At 39.3% G+C, this 15,630-nt stretch overlaps 3 protein-coding genes across 4 annotated transcripts in view; all 3 read right to left on the minus strand.

Moving 5' to 3' along the window:
* Positions 1–9,649, minus strand: LOC119486799 (probable E3 ubiquitin-protein ligase TRIML1). 2 transcript variants are annotated; one of them, XM_037767204.1, is made up of 2 exons: positions 9,597–9,649; positions 1–1,997 (listed from the first exon to the last, which is right to left on the minus strand). In XM_037767204.1, exon 2 carries the CDS (start codon positions 1,986–1,988, stop codon positions 345–347), a length of 1,644 nt encoding a protein of 547 aa, XP_037623132.1. In that variant the 5' UTR covers positions 1,989–1,997; positions 9,597–9,649; the 3' UTR covers positions 1–344. The 2 variants fall into 2 exon arrangements, with proteins under 2 accessions (XP_037623132.1, XP_037623131.1); XM_037767203.1 differs by lacking the exon at positions 9,597–9,649 and adding an exon at positions 2,998–3,248 and having other exon boundaries at positions 1–1,995.
* Positions 3,918–15,630, minus strand: part of LOC119486797 (E3 ubiquitin-protein ligase TRIM21-like) — a 12,508-nt gene continuing 795 nt past the window's right edge. The window contains 3 exon segments of the mRNA XM_037767201.1: positions 3,918–6,124; positions 7,700–7,711; positions 12,685–15,120. Coding sequence (XP_037623129.1) covers positions 13,465–15,120 — 1,656 coding nt within the window. The 3' untranslated portion in view covers positions 3,918–6,124; positions 7,700–7,711; positions 12,685–13,464.
* LOC119486800 (zinc finger protein RFP-like) overlaps positions 13,766–15,630 on the minus strand; it is a 15,451-nt gene continuing 13,586 nt past the window's right edge. The window contains exon 3 of the mRNA XM_037767205.1: positions 13,766–13,777. The gene's annotated coding sequence lies outside the window, so the exon portion shown is untranslated. The remainder of the gene's footprint in view (positions 13,778–15,630) is intronic.

Genomic DNA, 15,630 nt, shown 5'->3' on the forward strand with positions numbered 1-15,630 from the left:
AAACTTTCTTTGTTTTTATTCCGTTGAGGATTTGTTCACTTTGTTCAGGTTATACAAACAGTCTGCAGAGAGGTACAGAGAGGATTTAACAGTCTTGCAGTACTGCAGTTATTAGAATAAATTTGACTACATTAGATAATATCAATCATTGCTGTAAAATCTGTGCGTTGTAGTAGTAAGTAGCAATGTGATGCATCAGAGAAAAACATTTACAGAAAAAAAGCAAAAAAACTAATTGATCTGAATCTGATGAATCAACAATGTATACACCCTAAATCATCAATAATATACATTCATTACATTAAATGATAGAGAATATTTCAGTGTAAAATCAAATGGTTGTTCTACTCAGTGTGATTGACAGGAGAGATGATCAGGGGGGCAGAGTTTTTACCACCATAGTTAAGACCGGGACCAAAGTATGGGTAGAGTTTCTCACTGAAGGAGCAGCCAGTAAAGGAGTAGATAAGAGCTGCAGCATCAACATCATAAAAGGAGACCAGACCCTTCTTATAATCCACAAACACCCCCACCTTCTCAGGCTGAGACTTCAGAGAGAGACGGACTGAAGGGCCAGCAAAAGCGTAGTAGTCCTTTTCATTCCTCAAACACATCGTCCAGTAACCATTCTGAGGAGCCGCTGTGATGTTTCCCTTCCTGTTGATCGACTTTCTGGCCACTCCTAAATCCCAGTCAGTCTTCGCTTTAACCTGAACCTCGTAGTAAAACCTTCCTGAAGAGAAACTCTGCTTTGCTAAGACACAAGCACCAGTATCAAATCTCTCTGGGTTGTCTGGGAGATTCTTCTTTACATCACCATGTTTAACTTGTTTTCCATCATCAGACAGGATGAGGTCAGAATTTGCTGTATTAGGATCAAGTGTCACATCCACTGAATACTGAAGGACCTTCTTCAGCTCGACTTCAAACAGCTTCTTCATCTGTTTACTGAGCGTCTCCTCCAGCTGATTCACAGCTCTCACCACAGTCCCCTCATATGAAGGTGGACGGACGCTGACTCCTGTCCAGTCCTTGGTGGGTGGAGCAGCGTTCAGGGACGTGAAGCTTTGGAGGAGGTTGAGGTGGTCTTCAGAGTGTGAGAGCTGCACCACCTCAGTGCTTCTCTTCTTCAGCTCAGAGATTTCCTGTTCCAGCTCTTTGATGAAGCCTTCAGCCTGTTTCTCTGTCTTTCTCTGCTTCTCTTTGATCGTGTCGATGAGCTCGGCCTGGCTTCTCTCAACAGACTCCTTCAGAGCGGTGAAGACCTGAACACCATCTGCTATCTCTCTGTCTGCATCTTCCTTACTGAGCCCCACTGAGTGTTTCATCTCCTGAATCTTCAGTTGTCTCTTCTGGATCATCTGCTGAATTTCAGCCTCTGTCTTCCCCAGCTCGGCCTTCTTTCCTTCATATCCTTCTTTCAGAGGAACGACATCATGTGACTTGTGGTCTAAAACAGTGCAGAGCATGCAGACACACATCTGGTCGGTCTTACAGAACAGCTCCAGCAGTTTATCGTGCTTCGTACACATCCTGCCTTCCAGATTCTCCACAGGGTCGATCAGCTGATGTCTTTTCAGACCTGATCTTGTCAGATGAGGCTCCAGGTGAGTCTCACAGTAGGATTCCAGACACACCAGGCAGGACTTCAGGGCCATCAGTTTGGTTCCTGTGCAGACATCACAGGGAACTTCTCCTGGTTTGGCAGCTTGTTGCTCTGAGCTGCTGCTGCTGGCTTTCTGTTGAGCTGACTGTCTGAACTGAGCAGCCATCTCGGAGATGGAAGTATTGACTTTCAGCTCAGGTCTGGTGTAGAAAAGCTTTTTACAGTTGGGACACTGAAACGGGACATTAACATCCCAGTGTTGAGTGATGCAGGTTTTACAGAAGTTGTGTCCACATGGTGTGCTGACTGGATCAGTGAACACATCCAGACAGATGGAGCACAGAAACTGATCTTCAGTCAGCAGACAGCTGGCAGCAGACATATCTACACTCTGAGGACGAAAAACAAAAAACTAATAACATATCTTTTGTTTATTTTTTTAATAAAATCAAACACACACAGTAAGTTGGGCTGGTAGTTGGCTTTTTTTCCCCGACGAGGGAAGGGTGGTCAGAGGGACGAGGTTTAAGAGTCAAGCTTTGCTTTTAAATGTAATGGTTGGAAAAGGTCAGCCTTTACTTTTTATTTTCTCCAATGCTACCTACCTTTAGTGAAAATATAATAAAGTATGATTATTTAATGTGGAGGGAGGGTCATGGCTATTAGCTGCTTGTTAGTTAATAAATAATAGTCAAAATAATAATAAATTGATCTTATTTCTTAAGCATTGCAGTGATCACATCCCAAGCCCCTCTGCTTTTGTTAATATAATAAGTTAAATCTGTAAAATAATAATAATAATAGAATTCAATTTGAAACACAAAAAACTAAATGCGATCCCTCCATTACCGCCACATAATGCATTAAATAATATGGTACTACTGCTACCATGCTGCTAATATTGTTATTGAGTTAAAATATATATTTTAATATTGAACTTAACACATTCATTACAATTTACTCTGATATATTTATAGAGTCATTTACTTTATTAAATGTCTTATTGAAGCGTCTGAAGAAGCAGAGCAAAATAAAAAATCACCTTCTCTATCCAATGAACGTTAGAGTCAGAGAATCAGCTTGGACAAAGAGGAGGAAGAGGAGGAGAAGAGAGAGAGGAGAAGAGAACTTCCTGTCTGAGTAGAGCTGAGGTTTGGAGTTCAGACAGGAAACAGGTCTGTGAATTAGTTCATACTAATGCTAGCTGTGACTCTATTCTGTCTAACCTTAACTAGCCGGAGTTCAGTCACTGTGGTTTACCTCTGTTTAGTATTTCTGGCAACATTTCCAGGTTGTTTTGATCTATTCTTTAAACAGATGTAAAACAGTCAGATTCTGGTTTGAACTATATTTAGTTAGTGCATTTAGTCTCTGTAGGTCAGTGTACTCACCAGTGTTTGGCAGAGATTCTGCTGTGTTGTTGATAAAAAGCTGCTGGATTCAGTTGAATGTTTCTTTAGAGAGAAACAGAGTGACTCGTCTCGACTGCAGCTCTGCTGTCGCTCAGACAAACTTTCACGTTAATACCAGGAAATGTGACGCTGAAGCTCTCCTCTTTCAGTGTTGCTCCACCTCTCAGTGGCCCGTCGCCAACAGGGAGTGGTGGAGGAAGTATTCAGACCTGATCCTTTATTTTCTCCACTACAAGTAAAAGTCCTGCATTCAAAACCCTTACTTAGAGCCCAATATGCATGAAGGACTGATAGTAAAAGTATTGATTGAGCAGTAAAATGTTCCCTGTCAGTGTTTTACTATTATATCTGATGTTTCTGGATTAATATTACTGCTGCATTGATGTGTATGTTGCATTTGAACTCCTTTAAAGAACTGTTGGGTAGTTTAATCTACAGCAATGCATCATGGTCTATAAGATCATCATGTGTTTGTAGCGTCGCTGTCCTGTGAGAACCACGTATCTCTAAAAAGTCAGAAAAAACAGCCTGTTTTCAGCTTTTTGAGGATGCAATTTCCAGCTGATCCAAGAGGCTTTTCTAAAGAGTTTATTTAGCTTAAAGAAGGATTTTTTCAACACATAAAGGAACACTTCATCCTTCAGTTTATCACAAACATTCAACATCAATACATCTGGAGAAACGTGGTTTTCACTGGACAGGAAGGAGATGGAAAACTGTAATCTGAAAAGTAACTAAAGCTGTCAGACAAATGTAGTGGAGTAAAAAGTGCTATATTTACCTCTGAGATGTAGTGGAGTAGAAATATAAAGTAGTATGGAAATGCTCACGTATTTTGAGGTACTTTTACTTTACTTAAGTTCAGTACTTGAGTAAATGTTGACCAAAAAAAAGACAAATTCAGTGAAAAATTCTTTGTTTTTATTCCGTTGAGGATTTGTTCACTTTGTTCAGGTTATACAAACAGTCTGCGGAGAGGTGGACAATATGAAATGAAAATGCAACAGACGGTTGAGACAAAACATTTATTTTTCTCTGATGTGTAAAACCACTGCAGCTGAATGTTTTATGATCACATTTCATTGATTTCTTTTCTACCAATATGAATCAAGAATTAATCCTTTATTTACCCCTAAAAACACACCAGACAGAGATCCCTTGTGTACATTAATTTGAAATCGTAAAAAATAAAACCCTAAAACACCTTATTTTGAAAAGACTCTTAGTAAAAAATAATAAGGTTTGCTTTACTTTACCCAGTAATTTGTGCCAATATGCAACATTTATTATATATACAATGATCAGACAATAAAAAGTTCTTAATTTGGCACCCAGACATTTAAGGAACGAGCAAATGCTTCTTATATATGAGGAACGTTGGGCCTTATTCACCAATTTCTTCCTCAGTTTTTTCTTCAATTTCTTCTTAACAAAGGTCCTAAGAAAAGTCTACGTCAGATTCACGACGTAGGCCCTGTGTACATGTATACAGATGTTATTAAAAACAGATATTTTCACCTCCGTTTAAAAAAAAATCTATCCACACGACCTTTGTTTTACAAAATATCTCCGTCCACACTCGAATGCAAAAACGACTCCAAACACTGGCCGTAATATTTACATGTCACCACAAGTGAGATCACAAGTTAAGGGTCAAGTAATTCTGTTACCAGCCTTCTCTCTCTCTCTATCTTCGGCTTCATTTCAGTCAGTTGGATAACAGTTATTGTTGGTGGAGGAGGCTGGGATTCCTGTCATCACTCTGCTGTCATCAACTGTCTCTTTACATGCATCAATGAGGAAAGGGAGGTCATTCAGGTTTATGTCCATCGCCCTTCTGAGTGCTCCAAACCTTGCCTTCAATTGCCCAAAAGCTCATTCAATCACTATTCAGCCTCCACATGTTTAATGTGTTCCTGCTTTGGCCTCCTGTGACTGGATCATGTTTCAAATGTAAAGTAGTAAGTAGTCCGAGCAGTGCAAACAAACGTAATCGTTTCACAAATATTCCGTTTTACACGTCCACACAGATACAAAGAAACCAGAGTTTTTAAAAATCTGCACCTTAGAAGACATTTTCATAAATATCCATTTTTGTGTCCCAAAACTCTGTTTGTGTGTGGACGAGAGGCCAAAACGTAGAGGACAATAATCTGTTTTTAAAAATGTGTGTATACGCATAGACAGGGCCTTAAACTGCAGATTGGTTTGTACCTGTGTTCTTATAACTATGAAGCCCATTTCCTTGTTAGTTGAAGACTCTTACCAGTCGATCCTGATTAGCAGGTACGACCTGCCAATCCCCATAAAAGGGCGTGAGACTGCAGGGCCGTGTGCACACAGAGATTAAAAAGAGAGAATTAAGTCAAGAACGGCCAAAGGAAAGTCTAAAGAGGGTGGAGCACCGGACCAAAGTTTATAATATTGGGTAATATGCAAATCAATAATCAAGTAAAAATCATGTTGAAATAGAAAGAGTGTATGAAAAAACATGTGATCATCAATTATGTTGGAAACCGCACATCAATAATGTTAAAACATACATGTCTAAAAACACTGCAGTATTATATAAAACTAAAGACATGTTAAATCAGAACTCACTATATGTAATGTATTGTTCTCTCACAGTTCCATATATTACCTACTGTGTGGAGGTTTGTGGAAACACATACAAAACCAACACTGATCCAATGTTCACGCTACAGAAGAGAGCTGTAATAATTGTAAATCGATCTGATTATAACGAACCAACCAACGCACTATTCATTAACTTACAAGCTTTAAAGGTTTGTGATCTAGTTGATCTTAACACTGCAGAGATAATGTACAAAGCACAAAATAATCTGCCTCCTGACTGTATTCAGAGGTTGTTAGAAATTAGAGAGAGCCGATGTGAAATGTTTCAAACTTTGTTTTAGTTTCTGTAAACCTAGTAGTGAAAGGGTTGAGGCTGACTAGGTAAGTATAATAAGCTTCATCCTACACCTTTTCAGTCAGTAGTTTTTTGTTTTCCCTTAATTTAACGTCTTATTGTTATTTGTTAATTTTTATGTGCACTCTTTTTGTGAAAATTGTCAATAAGAACCAAAATAAATCGTTACTACTGCTACAGACTTTTTAAAAAAGGTTTTCAATAGTTCTGAAGTGGAGTTACTTCTGTGGGGATATAATATAGGTCATCAGCATTTACTGATTTTAAAAGACCATTATTCTTTGTAAAATAATGTAAATAATGAATACACATTATAAAAAATATTATTGTAAATTGAATCCTATGTTATGCAACTGTAGAATTGAAGAAAGCTCAATAACCAACTATTTTGAACAGATCCGCACTCAAATGTGCGTGAGCCTCCTTTTTGCGTAGATTGTGCTCGAGAACAAATCTAAATTAAGAAAAACATCAGTGAATGTCAGAAACTTTGTGAAAACTTCATAAGAGGGTTTTAAGAAGAAATTTCTTCTTAAGAACGGTTGGTGAATGAGGCTCATTGTTCTCTGATGACTTAACAGTCTTGCAGTAAAGCAGTTATTAGAATAAATCTGACTACATTAGATAATATCAGTCAGTGCTATAAAATCTGTGTGTTGTAGTAATAAGTAGCATCAGGGAAAAACATCAATAGAAAAAAAGCAAAAAACTCATTGATCAGAATCTGATGAATCAACAATGTATATATCCTAAATCACCAATAATATACATTCATTATATTAAATGATGGAGAATATTTCTGTAGAAAATCAAATGGTTGTTCTACCCAGTGTGATTGACAGGAGAGATGATCAGAGGGGCAGAGTTTTTACCACCATTATTAGTACAAGGACCAAAGTGTGGGTAGAGCTTCTCAGTGAAGGAGCAGCCAGTAAAGGAGTAGATAAGAGCTGCAGCATCAACATCATAAAAGGAGACCAGACCCTCCTCATAATCCACAAACACCCCCACCTTCTCAGGCTGAGACTTCAGAGAGAGACAGACATCAGGACCAGCACAAGCGTAGTACTTATTTTCATTACTCAACCATATCATCCAGTGACCATTCTGGGGAGACAGTGTGATTCCTCCCTTCCTGTTGATCGACTCTCTGGCCACTCCTAATTCCCACTCAGTCTTCCCTTTAACCTGAACCTCGTAGTAAAACATTCCTGAAGAGAAACTCTGCTTTGCTAAAACATTAACCCAACGATCAAATCTCTTTGGGTTGTTTGGGAGATTCTTCTTTACATCACCATGCTTAACTTGTTTTCCATCATCAGACAGGATGAGTTTGGGATGTGCTGTATCAGGATCAAGTGTCACATCCACTGCAGACTGCTGGACCCTCTTCAGCTCGGCTTCAAACAGCTTCTTCATCTGTTTATTGAGCGTCTCCTCCAGCTGATTCACAGCTCTCACCACAATCCCCTCATATGAAGGTGGACGGATGCTGACTTCTGTCCAGTCCTTGGTGGGTGGAGCAGCGGTCAGGGCCGTGGAGCTTTGGAGGAGGTGGAGGTGGTCTTCAGAGCGTGAGAGCTGCACCATCTCAGTGCTTCTCTTCTTCAGCTCAGAGATTTCCTGTTCCAGCTCTTTGATGAAGCCTTCAGCCTGTTTCTCTATCTTTCTCTGCTTCTCTTTGATCGTGTCGAAGAGCTCGGCCTGGCTTCTCTCAACAGACTCCTTCAGAGCGGTGAAGACCTGAACACCATCTGCTATCTCTCTGTCTGCATCTTCCTTACTGAGCCCCACTGAGTGTTTCATCTCCTGAATCTTCAGCCGTCTCTTCTGGATCATCTGCTGAATTTCAGCCTCTGTCTTCCCCAGCTCGGCCTTCTTTCCTTCATATTCTTCTTTCAGAGGAACAACATCATGTGTCTTGTGGTCTGAAACAGTGCACATCATGCAGACACACATCTGGTCGGTCTTACAGAACAGCTCCAGCAGTTTATCGTGCTTCATACACATCCTGCCTTCCAGGTTCTCCACAGGGTCAATCAGCTGATGTCTTTTCAGACCTGACCTCGTCAGATGAGGCTCCAGATGAGTCTCACAGTAGGAGTCCAGACACACCAGGCAGGACTTCAGGGCCTTCAGTTTGGTTCCAGTGCAGACATCACAGGGAACTTCTCCTGGTTTGGCAGCTTGTTGCTCTGAGCTGCTGCTGCTGCTGGCTTTCTGTTGAGCCGACTGTCTGAACTGAGCAGCCATCTCAGAGATGAAAGTATTGACCTGCAGCTCAGGTCTGGTGGAGAAAATCTTTTTACAGTTGGGACACTGAAACGGGACCTTAATATCCCAGTGTTGAGTGATGCAGGTTTTACAGAAGTTGTGTCCACATGGTATGGCGACTGGATCAGTGAACACATCCAGACAGATGGAGCACAGAAACTGATCTTCAGTCAGCAGACAGCTGGCAGCAGACATATCTACACTCTGAGGACAAAAAACAAAACTGTAATAACATATCTTTTGATTATTTGTTTAATAAAATCAAACACGCACAGTAAGTTGGGCTGGTAGTTTGCTTTTTTTCCCCGACGAGTGAAGGAGCGTCAGAGGGCTAAGGTTTACGAGTCACGGTTTGCTTTTAGATGTAATGGTTGGAAAAGGTCAGCCTTTGCTTTTTATTTTCTCCAATGCTACCTCCCTTTAGTGAAAATATAATAAAGTATGATTATTTAATGTGGAGGGAGGGTCATGGCTATTAGCTGCTTTTAAGTTATTCAAATAATAGTCAATATAATAATAACACTACAATAAACTGATCTGATGTCTTAAGCATTGCAGTGATCACATCCCAAGCCTTTTGGTTCTTGTTAATATCATAATTTAAACCTGTAAAATCATAATAAAATTCAATTGTAAACCCCAAAAAAAACATAATGTGATCCCTCAATGTGACACATCACGCATTAAATAATATAATACTACTGCTACCCTGCTACTTACATTGTTATTGAGTGAAAATATTAAACAATATATTTTTAATATTGAATTTAACACATTTTTTACAATTTACTGTGACATATATATCCAGTAATTTACTTTATTATTTGTTTTATTGAAGCGTCTGAGGGAGCAGAGCAAAGTAAAAATCTCCTTCTCTGTCTAAAGAGCGTTAGAGTCAGAGAGTCAGCTTGGACAAAGAGGAGGAAGAGGAGGATCAGAGAGAGAGGATGAAGATACAGAGAGCAGAGAATCAGACACATTCGATGTGCAGAAGAAAAGATGGAAGCTACTGCTCAGGACTGCAGGACATATATATATATAATATCATTTCTCTCCACAACCCCCACGGCCACCGATGGACCTCAGTGAAACATTTGCCCTGAGGGGAACTTCCTGTCTGAGTAGAGCTGAGGTTTGGACTTCAGACAGGAAACAGGTCTGTGAATTAGCTCAAACTAATGCTAGCTGTGACTGTATTCTGTCTAACCTTAACTAGCCGGAGTTCAGTCACTGTGGTTTACCTCTGTTTAGTATTTCTGGCAACATTTCCAGGTTGTTTTGATCTATTCTTTAAACAGATGTAAAACAGTCAGATTCTGGTTTGAACTATATTTAGTTAGTGCATTTAGTCTCTGTAGGTCAGTGTACTCACCAGTGTTTGGCAGAGATTCTGCTGTGTTGTTGATAAAAACCTGCTGGATTCAGTTGAATGTTTCTTTAGAGAGAAACAGAGTGACTCGTCTCGACTGCAGCTCTGCTGTTGCTCAGACAAACTTTCACTTTCATACCAGGAAATGTGACGCTGAAGCTCTCCTCTTTCAGAGTTGCTCCACCTCTCAGTGGCCGGTCGCCAACAGGGAGTGGTGGAGGAAGTATTCAGACCTGATCCTTTATTTTCTCCACTATAAGTAAAAGTCCTGCATTCAAAATCCTTACTTAGAGCCCAATATGCATGAAGTACTGATAGTAAAAGTATTGATTGAGCAGTAAAATGTTCCCTGTCAGTGTTTTACTATTATATCTGATGTTTCTGGATTAATATTACTGCTGCATTAATGTGTATGTTGCATTTTAACTCCTTTAAAGAACTGTTGGCTAGTTTAATCTACAGCAATGCATCATGGTCTATAAGATCATCATGTGTTTGTAGCGTCGCTGTCCTGTGAGAACCACGTATCTCTAAAAAGTCAGAAAAAACAGCCTGTTTTCAGCTTTTTGAGGATGCAATTTCCAGCTGATCCAAGAGGCTTTTCTAAAGAGTTTATTTAGCTTAAAGAAGGATTTTCTCTGCACATAAAGGAACACTTCATCCTTCAGTTTATCACAAACATTCAACATCAACACATCTGGAGAAACGTGGTTTTCACTGGACAGGAAGGAGATGGAAAACTGTAATCTGAAAAGTAACTAAAGCTGTCAGACAAATGTAGTGGAGTAAAAAGTGCTATATTTACCTCTGAGATGTAGTGGAGTAGAAATATATAAAGTAGTATGGAAATGCTCACGTATTTTGAGGTACTTTTACTTTACTTGAGTTCAGTACTTGAGTAAATGTTGACCAAAAAAAAGACAAATTCAGTGAAAAATTCTTTGTTTTTATTCCGTTGAGGATTTGTTCACTTTGTTCAGGTTATACAGACAGTCTGCGGAGAGGTGGACAATATGAAATGAAAATGCAACAGACGGTTGAGACAAAACATTTATTTTTCTCTGATGTGTAAAACCACTGCAGCTGAATGTTTTATGATCACATTTCATTGATTTCTTTTCTACCAATATGAATCAAGAATTAATCCTTTATTTACCCCTAAAAACACACCAGACAGAGATCCCTTGTGTACATTAATTTGAAATCGTAAAAAAATAAAACCCTAAAACACTTTATTTTGAAAAGACTCTTAGTAAAAAATAATAAGGTTTGCTTTACTTTACCCAGTAATTTGTGCCAATATGCAACATTTATTATATATACAATGATCAGACAATAAAAAGTTCTTAATTTGGCACCCAGACATTTAAGGAATGAGCAAATGCTTCTTATATATGAGGAACGTTGGGCCTTATTCACCAATTTCTTCCTCAGTTTTTTCTTCAATTTCTTCTTAACAAAGGTCCTAAGAAAAGTCTACGTCAGATTCACGACGTAGGCCCTGTGTACAAGTATACAGTTGTTATTAAAAACAGATATTTTCACCTCCGTTTAAAAAAAAATCTATCCACACGACCTTTGTTTTACAAAATATCTCCGTCCACACTCGAATGCAAAAACGACTCCAAACACTGGCCGTAATATTTACATGTCACCACAAGTGAGATCACAAGTTAAGGGTCAAGTAATTCTGTTACCAGCCTTCTCTCTCTCTCTATCTTCGGCTTCATTTCAGTCAGTTGGATAACAGTTATTGTTGGTGGAGGAGGCTGGGATTCCTGTCATCACTCTGCTGTCATCAACTGTCTCTTTACATGCATCAATGAGGAAAGGGAGGTCATTCAGGTTTATGTCCATCGCCCTTCTGAGTGCTCCAAACCTTGCCTTCAATCGCCCAAAAGCTCATTCAATCACTATTCAGCCTCCACATGTTTAATGTGTTTCTGCTTTGGCCTCCTGTGACTGGAACATGTTTCAAATGTAAAGTAGTAAGTAGTCCGAGCAGTGCAAACAAACGTAATCGTTTCACAAATATTCCGTTTTACACGTCCACACAGATACAAAGAAACCAGAGTTTTTAAAAATCTGCACCTTAGAAGACATTTTCATAAATATCCATTTTTGTGTCCCAAAACTCTGATTGTGTGTGGACGAGAGGCCAAAACGTAGAGGACAATAATCTGTTTTTAAAAATGTGTGTATACGCATAGACAGGGCCTTAAACTGCAGATTGGTTTGTACCTGTGTTCTTATAACTATGAAGCCCATTTCCTTGTTAGTTGAAGACTCTTACCAGTCGATCCTGATTAGCAGGTACGACCTGCCAATCCCCATAAAAGGGCGTGAGACTGCAGGGCCGTGTGCACACAGAGATTAAAAAGAGAGAATTAAGTCAAGAACGGCCAAAGGAAAGTCTAAAGAGGGTGGAGCACCGGACCAAAGTTTATAATATTGGGTAATATGCAAATCAATAATCAAGTAAAAATCATGTTGAAATAGAAAGAGTGTATGAAAAAACATGTGATCATCAATTATGTTGGAAACCGCACATCAATAATGTTAAAACATACATGTCTAAAAACACTGCAGTATTATATAAAACTAAAGACATGTTAAATCAGAACTCACTATATGTAATGTATTGTTCTCTCACAGTTCCATATATTACCTACTGTGTGGAGGTTTGTGGAAACACATACAAAACCAACACTAATCCAATGTTCACGCTACAGAAGAGAGCTGTAATAATTGTAAATCGATCTGATTATAACGAACCAACCAACGCACTATTCATTAACTTACAAGCTTTAAAGGTTTGTGATCTAGTTGATCTTAACACTGCAGAGATAATGTACAAAGCACAAAATAATCTGCCTCCTGACTGTATTCAGAGGTTGTTAGAAATTAGAGAGAGCCGATGTGAAATGTTTGAAACTTTGTTTTAGTTTCTGTAAACCTAGTAGTGAAAGGGTTAAAGCCGACAGTTAGTAGTTTTTTGTTTTCCCTTAATTTAATGTATTATTGCTATTTGTTTATTTTTATGTGCACTTTTTTTTGAAAATTGTCAATAAGAATCAAAATAAATAATTACTACTACGACTACTTCTATTACTACTACTAAAACAAACTTTAAAAAATATTTTTCAATAGCTCTGAAGTGGAGGTACTTCTGTAGGAATAAAATATAGGTCATATCTAGTCGCATCAGGTCAGATGTGGATAAAAAAATATCAACAAGATTATGCATTTTATGCAATTACGTGTTCAGTGTTGAATTATTGGTTTAGGATTTACTGATTTTAAAAGACCGTAATGCTTTGTAAAATAATGAAAATAATTTTTAAAAATTATAAAAACAAATATTAATGTAATTTGAAACCTATGTTATGCAACTGTAGAATTGAAGAAAACGCAATAACTAATTATTTTGCACAAATATGTCAGCACTCAAATGTGCGTGAGCCTGCTCCTTGCGTAGATTCTGCTCTACAACAAATCCAAAACAAGAAAACATCAGTGAATGTCAGAAACTTTGTGAAAACTGCATGAGGGTTTTAAGAAGAAATTTCTTCTCAACAACGGTTGTGGAAAGAGGCTCATTGTTTTCTGATGATTTAAGTCTTGCAGTAATGCAGTTATTAAAATAAATTCAACTACATTAGATAATATCAATCAGTGCTGTATAGTCTGTGTGTAGTAGTTGTAAGTAGCAATGTGAGAGATCAAAGAAAAACATTTACAAAAAAAATCAAAAAAAAATCATTGATCAGAATCTGATGAATCAACAATGTATTCACCCTAAACCACCAATAATATACATTCATTACATTAAATGATGGAGAATATTTCTGTAGAATATCAAATGGTTGTTCTACTCAGTGTGATTGACAGGAGAGATGATGAGAGGGGCAGAGTTTTTACCACCATCGTTAAGACTGGGACTAAAGTATGGGTGGAGTTTCTCAGTGAAGGAGCAGCCAGTAAAGGAGTAGATAAGAGCTGCAGCATCAACATCATAAAAGGAGACCAGACCCTCCTCATAATCCACAAAGACCCCCACCTTCTCAGGCTGAGACTCCAGAGAGAGACGGACTAGAGGGTCAGTAAGAGCTTTGTACTCATTTTTACTCCTCAACCATATTGTCCAGTAACCATCCTGAGGAGTCAGTGTGAATAATCCCTTCCTGTTGATCGACTCTCTGGCCACTCCTAAATCCCACTTAGTCTTCCCTTTAACCTGAACCTCGTAGTAAAACCTTCCTGAAGAGAAACTCTGCTTTGCTAAGACACAAGCACCTCTATCAAATCTCTCTGGGTTGTCTGGGAGATTCTTCTTTACATCACCACAGTTTACTTGTTTTCCATCATCAGACAGGATGAGTTTGGGATGTGCTGTATCAGGATCAAGTGTCACATCCACTGCAGACTGCTGGACCCTCTTCAGCTTCGCCTCAGCGAGCAACTTCTTCATCTGTTTACTGAGTGTCTCCTCCAGCTGATTCACAGCTCTCCTCACAGTCCCCTCATATGAAGGTCGATGGATGCTGACTTCTGTCCAGTCCTTGGTGGGTGGAGCAGCATTCAGGGATGTGAAGCTTTGGAGGAGGTGGAGGTGGTCTTCAGAGTGTGAGAGCTGCACCACCTCAGTGCTTCTCTTCTTCAGCTCAGAGATTTCCTGTTCCAGCTCTTTAATGAAGCCTTCAGCCTGTTTCTCTGTCTTTCTCTGCTTCTCTTTGATCGTGTCGATGAGCTCGGCCTGGCTTCTCTCAACAGACTCCTTCAGAGCGGTGAAGACCTGAACACCATCTGCTATCTCTCTGTCTACATCTTCCTTACTGAGCCCCACTGAGTGTTTCATCTCCTGAATCTTCAGTTGTCTCTTCTGGATCATCTGCTGAATTTCAGCCTCTGTCTTCCCCAGCTCGGCCTTCTTTCCTTCATATTCTTCTTTCAGAGGAACAACATCATGTGTCTTGTGGTCTAAAACAGTGCAGAGCATGCAGACACACATCTGGTCGGTCTTACAGAACAGCTCCAGCAGTTTATCGTGCTTCGTACACATCCTGCCTTCCAGGTTCTCCACAGGGTCGATCAGCTGATGTCTTTTTAGACCTGAAGTTGTCAGATGAGGCTCCAGGTGAGTCTCACAGTAGGAGTCCAGACACACCAGGCAGGACTTCAGGGCCTTCAGTTTGGTTCCAGTGCAGACGTCACAGGGAACTTCTCCTGGTTTGGGAGCTTGTTGCTCTGAGCTGCTGCTGCTGGCTTTCTGTTGAGCTGACTGTCTGAAATGAGCAGCCATCTCAGAGATGAAAGTATTGACCTGCAGCTCAGGTCTAGAGTAGAAGATCTCCTGACAGTTGGGACACTGAAACGGGACCTTAACATCCCAGTGTTGAGTGATGCAGGTTTTACAGAAGTTGTGTCCACATGGTGTGCTGACTGGATCAGTGAACACATCCAGACAGATGGAGCACAGGAACTGATCTTCAGTCAGCAAACAGCTGGCAGCAGACATATCTACACTCTGAGGACAAAAAACAAAACTGTAATCACATGTCTTTCGATTATTTGTTTAATAAAAACAAACACACACAGTCAGTTGGGCTGGTAGTTTGCTTTTATCCCCGACGAGTGAAGGAGCGTCGGAGGGCCAAGGTTTAAGAGTCAAGCTTTGCTTTTAAAAGTAATGGTTGGAAAAGGTCAGCCTTTAACTTTTATTTTCTCCAATGCTACCTCCCTTTAGTGAAAATATAATGTAATATCATTATTTATGGTGGAGGGAGCATCATGGCTATTAGCTGCTTGTTAGTTATTCAAATAATGGTCAAAATAATAATAAACTACAATAAACTGATCTGATGTTTTAAGTATTGCAGTGATAACGCCCCAAGCCTTTTGGTTCTTGTTAATATCATAATTTAAACCTGTAAAATCATGATATAATTACATTTTAAACCACAAAAAAACACAATGTGATCCCTCCATTACTGCCACATCACACATTAAATAATATAATACTACTACCCTGCTGCTT

The sequence above is a fragment of the Sebastes umbrosus genome, chromosome 4 (genome assembly GCF_015220745.1).
Source record: "Sebastes umbrosus isolate fSebUmb1 chromosome 4, fSebUmb1.pri, whole genome shotgun sequence".
NCBI classification, from domain to species: Eukaryota; Metazoa; Chordata; class Actinopteri; order Perciformes; family Sebastidae; genus Sebastes; species Sebastes umbrosus.

What these genes read in the sequence shown, in the direction of transcription:
- LOC119486799 (XM_037767204.1), bottom strand. Translation starts at nt 1,988, where the DNA reads ATGTCTGCTGCCAGCTGTCTGCTGACTGAAGATCAGTTTCTGTGCTCC.